The sequence below is a fragment of the Eptatretus burgeri genome, chromosome 13, assembly GCF_056783735.1.
Source record: "Eptatretus burgeri isolate ZD-2024b chromosome 13, Ebu_testis_v1, whole genome shotgun sequence".
NCBI lineage: Eukaryota > Metazoa > Chordata > Myxini > Myxiniformes > Myxinidae > Eptatretus > Eptatretus burgeri.
The window spans coordinates 10217684-10232794 of record NC_140973.1 but is presented as its reverse complement, the minus strand read 5'-3'; the positions used below and the strand labels follow the sequence as shown (position 1 = coordinate 10232794).

General features: G+C 41.3%; 1 protein-coding gene across 1 annotated transcript in view; it reads right to left on the bottom strand.

The window, feature by feature from the left end:
- The window catches only part of LOC147013822 (pituitary tumor-transforming gene 1 protein-interacting protein-like), a 39529-nt gene that overhangs the window by 10194 nt on the left and 14224 nt on the right, over window positions 1-15111 (bottom strand). Inside the window, exons 2-3 of the mRNA XM_085851085.1 lie at window positions 9532-9584; window positions 9062-9170 (exon numbers count right to left, since the gene is read on the bottom strand). Coding sequence (XP_085707211.1) covers window positions 9062-9170; window positions 9532-9584 — 162 coding nt within the window. The remainder of the gene's footprint in view (window positions 1-9061; window positions 9171-9531; window positions 9585-15111) is intronic.

Below are 15111 nucleotides of genomic sequence, written 5' to 3'. Positions count from 1 at the left end.
TTCAGAGCGAGTGGTTTGTGCTCAGTCATCCTGAGCGAGTTGTGAAATAACACCCGCTTTCTAAGCAGTTTGCTGTATTTCTAAATGACAGACAATTTTTTTTCCACCCGTCACACGCAGCCGTTTATAAAGATTAATGTTTGTGAACATATCCCTGAAAGGTCTATATCAATGTAACGGCGTTTTTCGGTGAAGCTACTTAAGGTTTTTGGGTTGTATACAGTTTGTACTGTATTCGGTTCGCACACTGACTGCAACCTGCCGATTCCTGAAAAATTGCCAATATCGGAAAGCGCGCGTGTGTGCGTGTGTGTGTAAAGCATAACATATTCTCTCTAACTCCCCTACTCCAACCCCTCTCTTTGTCCCATCCTTGCTTTACCCCCTCCCAATAGTCCCTCTCCCTCTCTCTCTCCCAAATATCCGGATTGGAGTTTGTCTCTGGACAGCGAGACTCCGGATGCGTCCGGGCAGTGTTTTTCTCTGGACTGCTTGGCTTCGGACGTGTCCAGGTGGTGTTTGTCTTTTGGTGGTATTTATAGTATGACCAGTAGAAAATGGATTTCGCACATTATTTTATTTCCATCTTCACTGTTATTCTATACAGAATCATTTTGATGAGACAGTATGAATCAGACAGTATGTCTGCCTTCCCTTCCCCCACCCAACTCTCTCCATTAGTGAGGGGATGGGTGGTATTTGCTCATTGTCAAATAATTATGAAGTCGCTTGATTTGAAATGTCATTTGATTTTCACAGGAATTTTCTTTTTTGAAGGTGCCTCCTAAGCCTCCTTAGCTGAAGGCATAATGTTTTTGGGGTATGTGGGTGTGTGCGTGCGCAGCAGATTTTTGTTAACACTATAATTTGCGAACCAGAGAAGGGATTTAAACAAAGTTTGGCACAAGTACGGACTGTGATACAAAGATCAAACGATTCAATTTTGTGTTCAATAGGTCAAAGATCACGTGCACTTTGAAAATCATTACTCGAGTTAGAAGCATCTGATCTTTTTTCTCTCTGGAAACCTTTAATCAAGATCAAATGTAACAGTGGGAGACACATTCGCATCAGATAATTAAAAAAATAATAATAATAAAAAAAATATATCAGCCACTTGCTTTATTTTCCATGATGATCACCATTAAAACAAGTCTGAAGACAACAATGGTTCACGAGCGGTGTTTGACGATGTAGATTGTTTCAGAAGTCAAGGATGAGACAATGTGTTAATTTTCGACCAAGTTATAAAAATGATCAACATGATGTGGTATGGGTGACAGGTTATTAGCTGAAAAATGTCGAAAACCCGGTTTTGTTCAACAACTTTCCAAATGTGACCTATGCATAACCTTTAAAGGTCACAAAACAATGTTGTGGACATTAAAATAAGGAAACAGGATACGAGCTATAGCTAATTGGAGTTAGTTCGTCAAAGAAGATCGAAAACCCGGTTCGATTCCCACAACTTTAAAAATTTGACCTTTGTGGCCTTTAAAGGTCAAAGGTCAAGGATTATGACCTTTGGTGCAAAACTTCCTCTGGAACATTCCAGGAACAATATAACGTCATATAGGCTATATGGCATTTCGCACTCCTCGGATAATTATCCATACTTTGATGAAATCAGCGTAAAAACATACTTGAAGGGGGCGCCACGGGCAAGGCGTTCAAGATAGAGCAAAATGGTTTCAATACTTTAGGGTGGGGAATGACCTCAAGATTATGCATAAAAATATTGTCATCCAAGCTCTCAAAGTTTGGGCGGTCGTATGACTTTTATGTCAAAATTCGCAATTTTCTAAGTTTTTGACCTTGTAACGAAATGAAAAATCGGACAACAACAAGTTTTAGATAATTCATTTTGCTATTCAAATACCGAAGAACCCATCCCATTCAGTCAATTCCCTAGGAGAAGATATATTTTTAATCCGACTACCCATAAAAATGGCTATTTTTGGGCGTGGCTCCGCCCACAATTGGCGGAGCATGCCCTCATCCAGGAAAACACAACTAGACATTGATATCGAACACATAACCAAGTTTCATCAAGATCGGTTCAAAGTCCACGGAGTTATGCTCTGGACAGACAGACAGACAAGCCGGTAGGCAGACATGGGTAGTCGACTACCCAATATAACCTGACGCGATGGGCCCGTTCAATGGGGAATGACCTGAGGATTAAGCACAAGAAAATTCATGATTCTAGCTTCAAGAGTTAATGCTGCAGATTGTTTTTTTCGTTAAAATACCCCCACATTTAGAGGTTTTTTGACCGTTGCTAGGCAACGGAGGGGTCCACAGCAATGGTTCTTTCTCACACATAACTAGGACATACCATGAACCTACCATACCAGTTTCATGTATATCTGACTCATAGTCTCTGAGATATAATGAACTTCGTTTTTTTATTGTTTTCGATTTTTATTGTATAAAAGATGGACATTTTCTATTTTTTTTGGTTTTAACCACATGAATGCCTTGTTGATTTGCAATTCAAAGTTAAACTTCAACATTATGTTGTTCAATGTAGTAGTGGGGCAGACAGCAGCAATTTTTTGAGAGGAATCGTGCAAATGATGATACAAGCATCAAATTTGGCACATTTGTTCTCAAGGGGATTCTAATCAAATCTGCCTGATTGGCCATTTGAAAATCCAAATTTTGAAAAAAAAAAAAAAAAAAAAAAACTTCAAAAAAGTCAAGATCACGAATCAATGTTGGATGCTGGCTGAGATTGGTGAATGTTTCAGAAACATCATCAAAGACATTCCAAGTCTGCCATGCAGTTTTCTTCCCTTTACCGCAGAAGGCAGACACAACGTCACATCCAGTGAAGGCATGGAAGTATGGGATCCCTCTAGCTTTCTCAGGCTCTATTGCAGAAACTACCTCATGGACTGGAATCCATCACGCATTGGCTCCTTGGCCAAAGGCAATCCACATGTTCTCAAGACCTAGTTTCTGTAAGGATGGCAGTACAGATATTGCTATGACTAGTACGTCCGTGTCATTAGCCTTAATGATAATGGACTTGCTACCATCCGTCGTTGCATCCCTGGTGTGTACAAATATTCGAGTGTCAGCTTCTTCATGACAACATGGAGACACAGCATCCAGTGACTTCCTTGTGTTGCTAATGTCATCTTCTCCTTTTGTGACAATGACTGTGCTTGTCGTCTGTGCTTCACACATCTTTTCCGCAAGGAAGTGAAACAGCTCAGTCTTGTTGCTGTCATCTCGAAGAAAGCTTCTCCAGTTACTTGGGGTCTTACTGGTTCCTGTCACTCTTCTTCTGATTCCTTGCCCCCTTTTCGACCTTGCCTCGGACTTCAGACTTGACTTCTTGTACACATCAAACACTACGTCCACCCTCTCGTACCTGGCACCATAGGATTCCACCTTTGGGATGATGTCTTCTTTAGCATAGTCATCAAATATGTTTGAAGTGTGTGGAGGTAGGGCATTGATAAGTGCTGAGCCATCAATGATGACTGCATCTCCCCTTGCTTCTCTGTCTGGGATGTTCACTTGCACTTCAAGAATTTCAGCCAGCTGTGACTTCAAATTTTTTTAATTTTTCAAAAGGCCAATCAGGCAGATTTGATCAGAAAGCCCTGCAGAACAGAAATGTCAAATTTGATGCTTGTATCATAATTTGCACGATTTTTCTACTATCCACTACACTAAGTTTGGGGGTTCACACTAGTCTACAATACAGAATTTTGAAGTGCATTTTAAATGAACGAGTTGTTCACTTTGTTAATTACAGACTGTTCAAACACCAATTCAGATTTCTACAAGTTGTTTTTTTTTTAAACAGGGTCTAAAGGTCATGTTGGACTACACCTTTGTGTGGTGTAGTCCCACACATACAAGTTTGCTCCCATCATTCAAATCTATAACAAAACTTACAAACCTATTCATAAATCTATGGTACTTTTTAATACTATGTCAATTGCTGATAATGTTGGGGATCAAACCGAGATAATGACAGCTCAATGGCAAGTATGCTAACCAGAAAGCCATCCTTCAACCAGTTTTATTTACTGCCTGTTCAAATAATGAATTGTGTCATTCATGGTTTGTCAGTTAAAGACTTTTTTTTTAATGTTGGGCAAAAAAAAAAAAAAAAAAACTAAACAAATAGAGGTACATTCAAAGTACACTGCTCCTGTGCCAAATAAATAAATAAATAAATAACAAATCCTCCAGCATGCGACATTACCAGGTCGCGTTCGGCACCCGGCGATGTCACTGTGTAGCAGATGGAGACAGAATTGGGAGGGAGCAGTGTACAATACTTGATTGATTAATTGCATAGTTAAAATAAATACATAGTAATCATAAAATAATTCATTTCTTAATCAATCGGCTAATAGCTTACCAAAACCACCACCATTTCATCCAAATCTGCAACTTATTGAAAATCAAGTAACTCATCGAAAAATGAATAATTAATTGATCAATTAATAAATCAAAAAAACTCTTTATAGCCAAATCAATTGGTCACTGTCATGTTCAAACATCAGCTTTCTAGCTCAAAAGATGCCTGATATATTGCCAGGATGAGAAAGAAAATAAGTATATAATAAATCGATAGTAATGAAGTAATTATTCGATGAATAAAAAAATTAAAATACCGTTTTTTTCAAAGCACACCTTCACTTTTGTCCCCAAATTTCAGCTTCCTTGATCAAAGGATGGCTGAGATATCGCCCGGACAAACAAGAAATAAAGAAAACAAATAAATGGAGTAAAAATTGAGTACTCCCTTCCTTCGGTGCCCGGCGATGACATCATGCATCGCCTGGATATGGAATTGGGAAGGAGCCGTGTACAATATTGTTTTTAGATAAACTTGTAATGGGTTGAAAGTTAGAAGGCAAATTATATTGGAGGGGTGGTGGGGGCAGGACTTTCTACCAAGTAAATGTTCAATAAATGGTACATTGTGCTCCATCACCACCAAGATGATAAGCAAGCAATAATGACAGATATAAATCAGTGTTTCTACCCTACCCCTCCAAATAAAAAAATAGCATCAAAACTCGAACGACACTCGATAGACCACATACCCCCGCCAGACTGAACAGTTTACATTTTATACCCCACTGATAGGTCAGATCTGGATCTGGATCTTGACCAAAATTAATTCGGCTTGTTCTTGTCACCGATCCAACTCATCCACAACTTTTTGAAACATCATGCTATACATCGTTTTTGGCCCCATCTCTCAATGGTGAAGAATCAGTTAAAAATTAAATAATTATCGTATTTCACCAAAATTGAATCAATTCTTCCTAGTGGCACTCCCCACCTGTCCATCAAATTTTGTCCGAATCTATCCATAACTTTTTGAGATCCTACTCAGACAGACAGACACAGAGACCGGTGAAAACAAAACCTACATCAACCTTCGAGGGAAGAGTTAAGAAACATTACAGTTGCTAACACTTAATCATTATATTATGTGGTTGCAATAGATTTTGAGAGCACATAAAAAGTCAAAATAGGGCTCGAGTTATTTATGATAATCTAGGAAAATATAAATTGATTTGGTGCATTTGGCTCAGGGCAGCTGGTTAATTTATCAATATGGCTCCCTCTAATTTAGATATAATCTAGCGTAAATGACTACGTATGTACAGGTTGTGGACAAAGGAAAAAAAATTGGAAACACCAATGTGAAGTGACTTAATAGCCCGTTGGGCTACCACGCGTGGCCAGTTCGGCCTGTATGCGCCGTGGCATAGAATCTACCAGTCTGTGGAATTCTTCAGGAGGGATACAGCACTATTCATCCATGAGAAAGTCTCGCTGTTGTGAACAATATCTGTCTGGATAGATATGCAATCCTATATACAACAAAAGGCTTGCAGGATAGTCTAGAGGTACGCACACTCGCTTCTGAGCTCTCTAGCCTGGGTTAGAATCCCGATACTGTCGTCCTGGTGTTTCACATGCATGGTGATACATCAATGTGTGTGTGTGTGCCATCCCTCCATACGTGTTAAATTGGGCGTCCCATCTTCCAGCATTAGCTGATGGAAATTATAGGTCTCACATTGTCATTCACAAAGAGTAGGTGAGCCAAAGCCAGCACCCTTAACAAATTCCAAATTCCCGTTCGAACGTACTTGGTCAAACATTTAAGCCAGGTCAGCCAATTCCGAAATAATTCGGCGAAAATATTTCGCCGGCTGTCCCCACAAGGTGGGATTAATAATGCTGTTAAACAACAAAATAGCAATCGACCAACTATTGTATAACTTTTTTAAAATTTATATTCTTTATTTGGAATTCAAGGAAAAATTCCTGATAGTTGCTTGCTCAAAAACAATGGCCAAATCATTTACATTTTTTGGCATCTCAATCATCAAAATTTTCTTCCCACATCTTCATTTGGTGATTTTGTTCAACAAAAAAAAAAGTAAAACTCACAACAACAAAAAAAAGCAATTATTTTTGTGCTCTGCACAAACTTCAGATCACATAACCAACAATAGTTTTGCCAAATCTACTATTTTAAGAGTAAAACATTTTTTACTGCTTAGGTTGGTCGGTAACGGTTTAAAGATCAATTGCGGAGGTGGGACATGCATGTGAAGAAATTTTTTTATGGTAAAAGCTATTGAGGGTATTTCTTGGTTGTTTCATGGAGGGCATAGCACGAGTTTCATCGTTAGGGCACCTATGTAGCAGATGTCATCTGAACAGTTAAGTTTGTAACCTGTTTTATTAATCACTTGGAATGCTCATAACTACTCCATCAATATCAAAACATTCTCTTAAAATCATATTGTATACACAAGATAATTAGTCCTTCAAGCAAAAGTTCATGAACCCATCATTATATTGATGTGCAAAAGTTTTATTTACTTTTATATTTTGTACACATGGTCGAGGTTCGCATGAGAGCAAACACAAAACGCACAGCAAGGGGGGCATGAGACAAGCGGGGCGGGAGAGGGAAGGACAAAACAGTGGGGAACAGCGACATTAGGAGATCTGTGGAAGGGAGAGGGATGGGACATAAAAGATGGACATTACAGGGACATTCTGGAAGGAAAGCAAGGAATTTGAAGGAGATGGGTTTGGTGTGGATTAACGAGGGTATAAAAGATTGAGGTTTTGGATGGAGGAAGATAAGATGTGGTGGTGAACATCTGTTTTGAAGGCCTAGAGGGAAGAATGGGATTGAACAGAGTGTGGGAGTTTATTCCGAAGGCGGAAAAAAAAGAGGAATGGAAGAGTGAAAGTGAGCAGCGATTCGTGATTTTGGTAGTTTTACCAGAAGGGGGGTTGTTGACCGACCTCGAGTGCCCTGCGGAAATATGGTGGGGACATATTGCAGACAGAGTGGGGGGGCGAGACCGGAGAGGACACGATGGAAGACAGAAAGACCACCAAACTCTCTGCGGTGAGAGAGTGAGAGGCCCAAAGACTCAGCCTCATCGCAGGAGATACCAATGATCCTAAATGCCTTGGTTTCCACAGCGTGAAGCCAAGAAAGGTGAGAGACAGGAGCACCTGCCCGGAAGGGAGAGCAGTACTTCATCGGGCTGCAGACAAAAACTTTGTATGTGGTCAGGAGCTGAGATGGTTCGAGGAAGTACTTTGCATGATGGAGGATTCTCAATCAGCGACTGGCTTTGGAAGCCAGGTTTTAAATGTGACTTTCCCAGGAAAGATCATGGCAGATAGTGAGATGCAGAAGCTTGAAAGAAAGGACTTTTCCAGAGGATTGTTGAGAAAGTAGATGAGGGTGGGGGGGTGGGGTTCTAAACAGTCCTTTCGGAGAGACAAAGTGAGAGTGTGAGATTTGTCAGGATTGAAAGACATGTTCCATGTGTTGGACCAGTTTGTGATTTTATCCAGATCTGCAGAGAGCAAAGAAGCTGTGGCATGCCGGTCTGAGGGATGACAAAGGGTGGAGTCATCAGCAAAGAGATAAAGAGGATTTTCCAGAGAGTCAGAGAGATCATTGATGAAAACCAGAAAAAGAACAGGACCCAGAACTCTGCCTTGAGGAACTCCAGCCTGGTCAGGAAGAGGGGATGAAAGAACTCTATGTTGGGCCACACGTTGGTTGCGACAGGAGAGGAAGTCTGCGAGCCATGAGTGGAGATGGCCTTGGATGCCACAATGCGTCAAAAGCACACGATATGTCCAGCGACGTGGCTCTGATTTCATGTCCGGCATTGAGTACCTCCTTTGTTGGGAGAGCAGAAGCAGCATATCCAGGGTCAAGTGACCTGGTCTGAAACCAAATTGATAATCATAAATCAAGCCATTGGTGAAGAGGAAGGATTTAATGTCTGAAGCGACGATGCATTCAATAACCTTGCTGAGTGGGAAAAGGCTGATTGGTCTGTAGTTGCAGGGATATGTTTTTGTACCTTTTTATGCAGAGCAGTAATGTTTGCTGATTTCCAAGCAGATGGAAGATGGCCTTGAGCAAATGAGAGGGTGAATAGGACAGAGGGTGAGCAAGAGCAGAGGAGCAGGTTTTTAGGACACGTGGGATGATGCCGTCTGGATCGGTTTCAGAGTCTGAGTCAAGGTTTGACAGCAAGCTCTCCACCTTGTCAGAATAAAAGGACACATAGTCCAGTGATCGTTGGGTGCGACTGGGTAAGGTGGGTACAGAAAGCGATAGGTTTCGGACACAATATTTCGATGCAATCACCGAGTTTAAGCATTCACCCCTTTTCATGTGCGGTATCAGCAGTGCGGCCATTTGAGGTAAGGGAGAGGATGGAGGGGGAACATACACCAGAAACAGATTTGATGAGACGCCACCAGGATTTGGAGGAGGGAAAGAGGTTTGAGAGTTCAGACTTGAGATTAGAAAGATGTTGTTTTCTGGCTCTCCTGAGGGTAGATACACACCTGTTCCAAAGATCACATGGATTTTCATGGCAAGATCACAAATTACTACCCACAGTTGTTGAAAAACTTAATGTTTACATTCCCCCTCACCAAACAATATCAAGAATAGTGCTTATATCAACATAAAATGGTAAAACTTCATAAAAGACGATCAATTTTATGTTACCTCCACAAACACCCCAGCGTGCCTCCGATAATGCACACTCGTTGCTGTATGGAAGCACGTGTCCTTTTGGGTAATCCATGCACTCCGTTGTGGCGTCACACCACAGACACTGAAAAACAAAAAAAAATCGAAATGACCTCTTGCACTCTATGCTGCAATTACTAATCTTATGATCATTACATCACCAACAAATGTTAACCAATCACGAGCATCATCAACACAGTTCACGAAACTGGATCCCAGGTTCAAAAAACTCACATACCAAGTGGATTTATCCATGCAACATTAATTTACCGAGTTGATTCATATCTATCGTCTATTAATCCTTGAAGTGCATGTCCATGTCCCTCCATGAACCTTAAACCCATTTATATTCAGCACCAATCGAGCAGACAGACAAATACACGTTGCATTTTATATAGGTAGATAATAGGTTAAGTGATTACGAAGGGGAAAAAAAAATTACTCACAGAAACTCTCTTCAAGCAGTCATTACAAGACTTTATTGAAGTATTTGTACATTCTGAAAAACAAGTGCATCAAGAGGAATTATAATGCAATCCAGCCAATGAAATAAATGGTAGGTACATTAATACGCCGCATGCTAAAATTAACAAAGCTAAACAACATTTGGATGCGAGACCGGCATTTATATTGGAGATGCTTCTCATGTATCTTGTTATATTTTAGGGTGCTTCATACAAGCTCTACATATTCAGCGTTTTATTATTTATTTGCATTAACAACATACAAGAAAATTCTGAAACAACAAGCAGAAGCCCATGGTGGAAATACCACAATAATAAATAAATAAAATATTTTTTTTAATCTTTTTTTGAAAAGGGGAAGAACATAAGTGTTTGGGAAGACATGAGAAGGTAAAGATTTCCAGAGTTTGGCAGTGGAGGAAGAAATAAACATCGTAACGGCCCACCCTTGAGTTGCCAATGGCCACACAATGATCATGTGATGTCGTGGCTTATCGAGTATTCCTTGGTTTCGCTAATGGTGGAGGTACATAAGCAGCAAGTTCTTGCGAGCAGAAACTAAAGTAATATCTGTAGAAAAGAGAGCCTACTTTGCGGCGTAATTTAAGCGGGTTAAGTTTTGAGGTCACATTGGTGGAGTTGACAAGCCGAATAACTTTGGATTCAATTCTGTCCAGTAAGTATATGGAGCTGGAACCTCCCCAGATGTGAGAGCAGTACTCGACACAAGGATCCTTTATATAGTTGGAGCAACTGTTCAGAGGAGAAGAATCTTCGACATCTGAACAGGACTCCTAATTTCTTGGAGGCAGACTTAGCTATTTGCGTAATGTATGGATTCCAGGATAAATTTGATGTTAGAGTGATACGAAGTAAATTTATTGTATCACATGGTGTAATTGTGGAGCTTTCAAAGGAGATTGGAGAGTTTAGAGGTGTTTTTAATAACATGGTGGTGATGCGGCAGCGAGGCGTCTTTTTCCCACAACGTGGCAGCGAGGAATTTTTAATACCATGGCGGTGTTTTTTCACTGTAGTAAGGTGTGGTGAGGCAAGCATAGTGAACCGATCCACGCTAGTGTGTGTGTGTGTGTGTGTGTGTGTATGTGTATATATATATATATATATATATATATATATATATATATATATATATATATATATATATATATATATATACATATACATATATAGACACACACAGAGTACACTACATATGAAAAATAAAGACCCACTCACATCTCTCACCTGTGAATGGAGGGAATAACCAATTAGCCCCCACATAATCAATTAAACCCAGGTGACAAGGATTACACATATAAATCAACTACGCCCTTGTTCTTCTCACCGAAGAAGCTGCATAAAGCAATCAAGAAAGGCTACCAAGGAAAGCCCTTTGCTGTTTCAAACCCTTCCCAGAGTTCCTCCACAGCGATAAAGGTGTTCACACATCGTACACATGTGAGAATCCTAATACTACACACCACCTCAGCTGCCGGACTGGTTCCATCGCTTATTGGTGAAACATCAGCGACAATGCAGACAGAAGATAGTTTTGACATTTGCACGTGGTGTATGCTCAGGAGACTCGATGGTGTGTGTGGTGAAGCGAGAGATAAAGTTTCCACGTGGCAGGCAGGGCTTATCGCTCGCAGAACTGTGCAGCAAGCATCTGTATGGGATGCGGTTGAGGCACTCCCACCACCCAGTTTGGAGTCATATGATGATCGATTCCATGTATGTATGTATGTATGCATCTATATGAGCAGATAACCCAGTTCCACAAGACTGTTTTAAGGGAATTGGTTTCCAAGAGTGTGGAATATCTAAGGAGTTTGATAGTGTAAATGGCAGGGACTCCTGGAAATTCTGCAAAATGTAAAATGTGACCGAGGCCTCAACTCCTTTCTTCTTTTAGTATGCATCCCTCACTCTCTCCCAATTCCAATTCCGCATCCCTCCCCACTCCCTCGCAAGGATTGACATACAGACTAATTCCTACTGTAGCGATCTCTAGCCAAGATGGAAGGTATCACTCTGGTTTTCAGTTTTTCATTTATTCTCCCAAAGCTCCAATTATTTGGGGGTAATTAGGACAATATGCCAGGCTGTGTGACGTCAAGAGCTTTCCCTCACCGAGGCCACGTTCACAACCTTCCAGGATTCCACTTTCAGTATAAAATCATTTCTGATCACATCTAATAAATAAATAAATAAAAACCAACCGTTTCCCGTCCTCACCAGATCTCCATTGCCTCTTTCCCATTAAATACTTCCTTCAACCTTCTATTTCATAATTAAAAATATATTTGTTGACCTTGTGTTTTGTTTGTCCGTCTCGCTTTATGTTGACCACTTGTTCAACAGGCGTTGTCTGTCGACTTACCCATGCGTTTTTCTTTTTTCTTCTTAAATGCAAGGTCTAGGCTCGTGGAAGAGCTAGGACACAGAACAGATCAGGACACAACATAATGAAGGGTCAAGCAGAAGTAAGGGGAAACACCAATAGCAGGGTGGAGGGAGAAGGTAGACCGACAGACAAACAAGCGATGCAGGTAACAATGAGGGGGAAGAGAAGACCACAAGAGGTGGACAAGTTGGATACATTAGAAAAATTTTGGGAGGTGTGGGGGTGGTTTAATGGGTATAGAAAAGATCATCGCTCTGGTTGGGGGATGACCTGAAATAGTAGTAAAGAGCTGTCTTGAAGATCCTGAGGGAAGAATGAGATTGAAGAGAATGTGGAAAGCAATTCCATAGGCAGGAAAAGAGGAATGAATGAGTGGAGGTGAGCAGTGGTTCTGGAGTTAGGCCATTTGACAAGGAGGGGGTTGTAGATACTTGGAGGCAGGAGGCTGTGCTTGGAGAGGGTAGAGGGTGTGACACCGGAAATTAGGCAGGAGAAGACAAAGACCACAGACTTATCGGCAATTGCAAACTGTTCGGCCCATAGGTTCAGCTTCATCACAAGAAATTCCAATGATCTTGAAGGCCTTGATTTCCATAGCATCAAGCTGAGCAAGGTGAGGGTGAGAGGCAGGGGAGCCAGCCCAGAGGGGAGAGCAGCACCCCATCAAGCTGCAGATGAAAACTTGTCGGTAGATAGTAGCTCAGGTAATGCCAAGGACCTTGCATGACATAGGATGCGGCATCTGGCTTTGGAGGCCAACTTTGAAATGCGGCTTGCACAAGACAGATAGTGGCTGAGAATGAGACCAAAGAGTTTGAACGACTGAACCTCTTTGAGATGGTTGTTGAAAAAGTAGATGGGAAGGTTTGCAGAATGGGAGAGAGAGAGGAGGAAGAAGAAGAGGAGGAAGAAGAAGAGGAGGAAGAAGAAGAGGAGGAAGAAGAAGAGGAGGAAGAAGAAGAGGAGGAAGAAGAAGAGGAGGAAGAAGAAGAAGAGGAAGAAGAAGAAGAAGAAGAGGAAGAAGAAGAAGAGGAAGAGGAAGAAGAAGAAGAAAGAGAGAGAAAGAGGAAGAAGAAGAAGAAAGAGAGAGAAAGAGGAAGAAGAAGAAGAAAGAGAGAGAAAGAGGAAGAAGAGGAGGAAGAAGAAGAGAGAAAGAGGAAGAAGAAGAAGAAAGAGAGAGAAAGAGGAAGAAGAAGAAGAAAGAGAGAGAAAGAGGAAGAAGAAGAAGAAAGAGAGAGAAAGAGGAAGAAGAAGAAGAAAGAGAGAAGAAAGAGGAGGAAGAAGAAGAAAGAGAGAGAAAGAGGAAGAAGAAGAAGAAAGAGAGAGAAAGAGGAAGAAGAAGAAGAAAGAGAGAGAAAGAGGAAGAAGAAGAAGAGAGAGAAAGAGGAAGAAGAAGAAGAAAGAGAGAGAAAGAGGAAGAAGAAGAAGAAAGAGAGAGAAAGAGGAAGAAGAAGAAGAAGAGGAAGAAGAAGAGGAAGAAGAGAGAAAGAGGAAGAAGAAGAAGAAAGAGAGAGAAAGAGGAAGAAGAAGAAGAAAGAGGAAGAAGAAGAAGAGGAAGAAGAGAGAAGAAGAGGAAGAAGAAGAAGAGAGAGAGAGAAAGAGGAAGAAGAAGAAGAAAGAGAGAGAAAGAAGAAGAAGAAGAAGAAGAAGAGAGAAAGAGGAAGAAGAAGAAGAAAGAGAGAGAAAGAGGAAGAAGAAGAAGAAAGAGAGAGAAAGAGGAAGAAGAAGAAGAAAGAGAGAAGAAGAAGAAGAAGAAAGAAGAGAGAGAAGAGGAAGAAGAAAGAGAGAGAAAGAGGAAGAAGAAAGAGAGAGAAAGAGGAAGAGAGAAAGAGAGAGAAAGAGGAAGAAGAGACAGAGAAAGAGAGAGAAAGAGGAAGAAGAGAGAGAGAAAGAGAGAGAAAGAGAGAGAAAGAGGAAGAAGAAAGAGAGAGAAAGAGGAAGAAGAGAGAGAGAAAGAGAGAGAAAGAGGAAGAAGAGAGAGAGAAAGAGGAAAAAGAGAGAGAAAGAGGAAGAAGAGAGAGAAAGAGGAAGAAGAGAGAGAGAAAGAGAGAGAAAGAGGAAGAAGAGAGAGAGAAGAAGAGGAAGAGAGAAGAAGAAGAAGAAGAGAGAGAAAGAGAGAGAAGAGAGAGGAAGAGAGAGGAAGAGGAAGAGGAAGAGGAAGAGGAAGAGGAAGAGGAAGAGAGAGGAAGAGAGAGGAGGAGAGAGGAGGAGAGAGGAAGAGGAAGAGGAAGAGGAAGAGGAAGAGGAAGAGGAAGAGGAAGAGGAAGAGGAAGAGGAAGAGGAAGAGGAAGAGGGAGAGGGAGAGGGAGAGAGAGAGAGAGAGAGAGAGAGAGAGAGAGAGAGAGAGAGAGAGAGAGAGAGAGAGAGAGAGAGAGAGAGAGAGAGAGAGAGAGAGAGAGAGAGAGAGAGAGAGAGAGAGAGAGAGAGAGAGAGAGAGAGAGAGAGAGAGAGAGAGAGAGAGAGAGAGAGAGAGAGAGAGAGAGAGAGAGAGAGAGAGAGAGAGAGAGAGAGATCTCAGGATTTGAAGACATGTTCCAAGTCTTTGAGCAGTTTGTGATTTTGTTAAGGTCTGAGAAGGAAGAGGCTGCAGCCTGTCTGTCAGAAGGATGAGGGATGTAACAACCGAGAGTGGAGTCACCAGCAAAGAGATAAAGAGGATTGTCCAGAGTCAGTGAGATTATTGATGAAGATTAGGAATAGGATGGGGCCAAAAACACTTCCTTGGGGTCCTCCAGCCTTGACAGCAAGAGAAGAAAGGGTTCCTTTAAGAGCCATGCATTGACGACAACAGTGCAGTTAGCTCTGGATTCCATAGGCAGACAGTTTGGAGAGCAGGGCAGGATGCCAGACTATCAAAATCTCAAGATATGTCCAGAGACAGTCCTGATCCCATGTCTGATGTTGAGGGCCTCCATCCATTGTTGGGAAAGTAGAAGCAGCATGTCCAAGGTAGAGTGACCAGGTCTGAATCCAATTTGATCTGAAATGAGGCTGTTGGAGAAAAGGAATGATTTTTATGTCAACTGCGATGATGGATTCCATGACCTTACTGATGATTGGAAGTAAGCGAATTGATCTGTAGTTGAGGGGATCCATTTTTGCACCTTTTTATGTAATGCTGTGATGGCAGATTTCCAAGCAGATGCAAGAAG